Source organism: Otolemur garnettii, unplaced genomic scaffold (genome assembly GCF_000181295.1).
Source record: "Otolemur garnettii isolate 467f Iridium unplaced genomic scaffold, OtoGar3 scaffold00014, whole genome shotgun sequence".
NCBI lineage: Eukaryota > Metazoa > Chordata > Mammalia > Primates > Galagidae > Otolemur > Otolemur garnettii.
In genome coordinates this window covers 15,692,170-15,698,350 of record NW_003852409.1, presented here as the reverse complement: position 1 = coordinate 15,698,350, position 6,181 = coordinate 15,692,170, and the positions used below count along the sequence as shown (strand labels likewise).

The 6,181-nt window shown below is 34.8% G+C and overlaps 1 protein-coding gene across 1 annotated transcript in view; it reads left to right on the top strand.

The window, feature by feature from the left end:
- PTBP3 (polypyrimidine tract binding protein 3) overlaps positions 1-6,181 on the top strand; it is a 114,101-nt gene that overhangs the window by 51,276 nt on the left and 56,644 nt on the right. The window contains exon 4 of the mRNA XM_023510561.1: positions 3-176. Coding sequence (XP_023366329.1) covers positions 3-176 — 174 coding nt within the window. The remainder of the gene's footprint in view (positions 1-2; positions 177-6,181) is intronic.

Here is a 6,181-nt window from a genome sequence, read left to right as displayed (position 1 = left end):
AGCTAATGGGAATGACAACAAGAAATTTAAAGGAGATAGACCTCCCTGTTCGCCTTCCCGTGTTCTCCATCTCCGCAAAATTCCATGTGATGTCACCGAAGCAGAGGTCATATCATTAGGTTTACCATTTGGCAAAGTAACTAATCTTTTGATGTTGAAAGGAAAAAGCCAGGTATGTAATATTTAAAGATTGGCATAAAGCGATTATTTCTAGGTGCCAGTGTTAGAGATAATTTTTATTTTCTTGATCTTATTGGTATATTTTCTGAATTTCATCCTGTGGACATAAGTTAATTTTTAAAGTAGAGTTTTTTTGTTTGTTTGTTTTTTTGTTTGTTTGTTTTTGGTAACAGGAAGCAACAAACAAAAATCAACACAGGAAGGAGATTTATCTTGGCTTTGGTCTTTTTCCTCCTTAACAAGAATATTTAATATGACTTTATGTTTTATTTTTTTCTTATTTATTTTTATTTTGTTTATATTTTATATTACAAGACCATTTATAAGATAGCCCATAGAGAGAGGGGATATAAGTTATGACTCGTATGGCAAGTTAAAGAACAGTTTAATTTTCATACTCTAGATAGAAATGTATATAGCACTGTCAAAAGACAAAATTGCAGCACATTTACAAATCACTTAATTTCCTTTTAATTGTGATTCTAGAATTGAACAACATATTCTATAACATAAGTACATGTTCCACTGGACATGACAGAATGGTTGGTTTTTATAAGAACAAGGAAACACAAAAATAAAAAAAGTGAATTGGTTAACATTTTTACTTACTATCTAATAAGGATTAAAGCAAAGAGGACTTAGTACATTGATTCAGATAGACTGGGCTCTTTCTCACTGGTTACTGTAAATCTCCTGTTTTCAGGAAAAACTGGTTTATTTGGGGATTTATCTTCTTCATTTAGCATGAGTGATTCCATCTTGGTGTGGACTAGCCTGCTGGGGCCTAGTTCAAGAAGCTGGTCCAAAACAAAGGTCTCCCCAAAATTTTAACAGTATATTTTTATTGTAGAATTAAGATGTAGCTTCTTTAATAATTTGAAAAAGACTGTAATCTCTTACAGTCTTCAAAGTTATCAGGTTTTTATTAAGAAGGATAAGGAAACTCATTTCTGTGATGACCAAAATACTACATATTTTGATTTGAGTAAGCTAATCATATGCTCCTTGTTCCAACTCAGACCCCACGTAGATTGAAGTTTTTATTAGTTCTTTCCACGTTTTTGTTTGGTTGTCCTAAAAATCTTTTACACTGAGCACCACTACAAAGAAGAAAACACATCTAGGCCCTAGAAATTTTGTTGTATATTGTGATGTGTCGGTATGTTTCATCTACTTTGGTAAATAATAAGTTTAAGAAACAACGTTATAAATACATTTATAATATAAATAAATAGGTTAGTAAATGTTGGTCATGAAGTAGATTGGATAATGATATCTGATTTAGTACCCTCTCTTTAGTTTACTTAATTGTTATCCCCATTTAATTTAGATGAGGTAACTAAGACCTGAGGAAAGTAACATACCTTAGGTGTTTGGACCTTGTTGTGTTTACACATTTATCTTACATACATTGGAGACTGCATTCCTGCCACTTAGATCTTTAACACAGTTGCTGCTTTTGAGAATGGTATATGTGTGCTTTGAACAGAATAAATATGGCTGTGTCTAATGGCTAATTGCTTGTGAGAGGCGGTAGGTAATGTCACAATTTTCTTTTCCTCTGCTGTTCATTCTGGGTTTATCCTATCTGTAAGCTAACTGTAAGTGTTATATACTATTATGAAAATTGTTGCTTTTTTTTTTTTTTTAATTGAGATAGAGTCTCACTCTGCTGCCCAGGTGAGAGTGCCATGGTGTTAGCTTAGCTCACAGCAACCTCAGACTTCTAGGTTCAAGTGTTCTTCCTGCTTCTGTCTTTCCAAGGAGCTGGGACTGCAGGCGCCCTCTACAACGCCAGGCTAATTTTTCTATTTTTAGTAGAAGCAAGGCCTTGCTGTTGCTTAGGCTGGTCTCTAACTCTTGAGTTCAAGGAATCCTCTTGCCTTGACCTCCCAGAGTGCTAGGGTTACAGGAGTGAGACACCATGCCCAGTCAATTCATTGCCTTTTGATTATGAATTCTGGTTAAAAAATATCTCTTTTGTAATATACTTGAGGATGAGATTCTGATGTTAGTCACAAGAACCACTTGTGAGCAATAACCTTTCCCAGGGCTTTTGGAGGTAGAGTGTTGGGTGCTGGGTGAGGATTATTTTCACTACCCTTCCTCTGGGCAGTGACTTGGTTGTCTCTACCCCACATGATGAAAATTAAACCCTTTGATAAATACTTTAGAAAAATAAACAAACAACAACAACAAAACCTTTGGAGAAACATAAATAATATTTTCCTGCACCCCCATATGGAAAATTTATTTTTATACATGAAATTTTAAGTTCTAAATACTTTCAGAAAAACTTTTTCTGACAATAATTATATTCCAAAGACATTATTTTACTTTTTCTTTATGTGACTGATGTTAACAATTGAGCACTATAATGAAGATAACAGATCTAGGCCCCATTGTGATGTGTCTCAGTATATTTCTTCTACTTTAGCAAGTAGTAAGTTTAAGCTGGGCACCCTGGCTCACACTTATAATCCTGGCACTCTGGGAGGCTGAAGAGGGTGGGTTGCTTGAGCTCAGGAGTTTAAGACCATCCTGAGCAACAGTGAGACCCCATCTCTACTAAAAAATAGGAAATAACTAGCTGGGCATTGTGACGGGCACGTATAGTCCCAGCTACTCAGGAGGCTGAGTCAAGGGGATTTTTGAGCCCCAGAGTTTGAGGTTGCTGTGAGCTATGACTCCATGACACTTGACCAAGGTTGACAAAGTAAGACTCTGTCTCAAAAAAAAAACAAACCATAAATACATTTATAATATAAATAAATAGATTGATAAGCATTGGATATGAAATTGGGTGATGAATGTTCTTAACATTCAGCAAGGGAGTTTGCAGAAATGTGCTATTTAGCAAATATTATTAGAGTAATGTTCACAAATTCTTTGTTGAAAGGCAAAAACCACTTTGCAACATTTTCCAGTTTTTTCTTACTGTAGTTATTTTTATCCTATCGTCTTAGAAAAACTCAAAAAAGTGTATTACTGCCATCTTTGGACAGTGTGCTTTAAAGTAAATTGTGGACATTTTTACCTCTTAGATAATATTAAATTACTCCTTTTAGATAGTGGAATTTGCCAAGCATGGTGGCTCACACATGTAATCCTAGTACTCTGGGAGGCTGAGGTGGCTGGATTGCTTGAGCTCAGGAGTTCAAGACTAGCCTGAACAAAAGAGCAAGACCCTTTCTCTACTGAAAATAGAAAAATTAAGGCAAGGGGATCTCTTGAACCCAAGAGTTTGAGGTGGTTGTGAGCTATGATGCCGCTATGACCCTCTACCCAGAGCAACAGAGAAAACTGTCTCCAAAAAAAAAAAAGATAGTAGAATTTTATTTTTCTATCTTTACAATTTTACTTATGTACGTTGATTGATTATTGACATGGCTAACATCTCTATTTCATAGGAGATTGTTAGCTCAGTTGGAGTGTTTAATTGGTTCAGTTGTTACATTTGGTTGATACAATTACACATCATGTTTAACATTTGTCCAGTAAATACTGCTTTATTAGACTTCACATGGAAACATTTCACAAGTAAGGTAAATGTAAACAAATAAATAATTTTATTCATAGATATTTGCTACTCCCTATGTTCAATAACTTGTATTGTTAATAATGTATATTTTATGAATAAATTATAAATGTTTTATACATAAGTTGAAGTAATTGATATATGCTTCCTAATTAAATACTCTTTTGGCAAAGTTTGGTGGCACATGCTTGTAGTCCCTGATGACTGAGGTGGGAAGATTGCTTGAGCCCAGGAGCTCTTGGCTATGATACAGATCCAGTATTCACACTAAATTTGGCATCAGTGTAGTGACCTTCTAGGAGTGGGGGACCATTAGGTTGCCTAAGGAGGCCCAGGGCCTAAACAGAGCAAGTTAAAATCCCTGTGATCACCTGTGAATACCCACTGCACTCAGGCCTGGCAGAATAGAAAGGCCCATCTCTGAAAAAATAAATTAATAAAATGTTCTTTTGTAGTAAAGAAGAATTGAATTGTTTAACTAGAAATTTGTGTTAATTTGGTTCAAGAGTGGTTTCTGTGTATTAAATCTGAAATGATCTTATGGGTAGTTTTGAGGGCTCAGAATGGTTAGTATATGTCTGTATTTTATTTTCCTTACCAACCATTAAATTAGGGAGACAAAACCTATCACCTTAAAGCTTCATGAGTATCCTATTTGTGTAAGCAGAAGCCATATGTAGAATAAGATATAAATATCAAGGAACATCTTCCATCCCAGCTTTTCCTCTGTCATTCTTGAGATATCTAATGTAAGCACCGTGATTACAGATCAAAAGTCACTTCTGTGACTCAAATCGATATTGACTTAATATAGAAAGTTCTCCTATTTCCATAATTTGAAGAATTGATCCTTTGCTCTTTACTTTAAAAAATACCCTGCATTTGGAGGATTCGAAGCTATTTTATCTTATAATACAGATTGAATATTCTAAAAAAGGAAATGCTCCCAAATCTAAAAGTTGTTGAGTGCTGAAACAATGCTCCACATTGTAGCATTTTGGGAGATGCTTAAACCAGTAAGTATAAGGCAAATATTCTAAAACCTGAAATCCCAAACATTTCTGTTCTCAAATTTTTTTTTTTATTGTTGTTGTGGGTTTTTGGTGTTTTTCTTGTGTGTACATTATTAATAACTTTTTATAGGAAGAAATAGGAAGAGTGATTTTCATATCATTCTTCATAGCTGAAATTTGTTTCTTTTTCAGTAACAACTTTAATTCAGTGGTCCTGGTTCTGCTTTCTAAAACCATGTCTGATTTTGGGTTCTTCTGAAGATCTTTGCTTGCACGAATAGTTATCGAATTTGGTGTTTGTGTGGTGGGACAATTCCTGGAAGTTTCTGTTTGGCTATCTTGCTCTACCCCGCTCTCCTGAAAGGTTTTTGATAAGGGATACTCAACCTGTACCTCCAAATTATATGTGAAATATGATAGATGTGTACATCTGTGTTTTAAAGAAAGCCGCAATAATTAAAAAATGAATCTAAGCCCTAGAAACACTAGGCAAAGCCCCGGGAGTCTATGAGTTGGGGACCGGTGGTGGTAATGAGTGATATAAGGAGATGCCTGACAGAAGAAGTTTTTTCACTGTGTTTTTTGTGGGTAGAGGGTTAGAGAGCATGTGGTATGGGGAAGAGATCTTCATTCCTTAAGATAATTTGAGTGCTGCAGGCCTGATTTCCTATCATTTTAGACTGGAATTTCAAATGCCTCTTTAAGAAATGTTCAAGAATGTAATTCTTTCTTTGGAGAACCTTAAACTACTTTCATATGATTGTGTATTACAAATACATGTGACATATAGGTATAGACATAGTGTTTATGCATATGTACATATGTATGTATAAAATTTATATTTTTATATGTAGCTTTTTTTCAGAGTGTAATATAGATGCTGATTGGAAGTATATTTGAAAAGTTGAATATAGTAAAGGATATAGAATTGGGAAATTGCTGCTTAATTAACTGGTTTTATGTAGCTCTTAGTTTTTTCCTCTTATTTTTGTTTCTTCTAATATCTAGAAGTAGTTAAAAAGGCAAATTTAAATGTGCACACCACCGTTTTAAATGGATGCTTTCAGAAACTGAGATTTAATACTTCTATTCTGAAAAATCCCAGTCAGTCCACCTAACAAGAGCTCTACCTAAAATCATCTCAAGTTAGAGGTACAAGGAGACTTAAAGATCCTGTTAAGCAAGATTTCTTGTCTTTGATGGGGAAACCAAGGCTCAGAGGTGTAAATGACCAAGCTGATAGCAAGGTATAAATTTTAATCAGGTTCCCTTCCTACTGTATCACCATAGTTCTCATTCTTTGCTATCAGATATGTCAACAAAGTATGAGGTAATACAATTCCTACTGGAAATTTAGTTTTATTCATAAATAAATGTTTTAAGAAAGGGTAAGGGGCTCGGCACCTATGGCTCAAGTGGCTAAGTCGCCAGCCACATATACCTAAGGTGG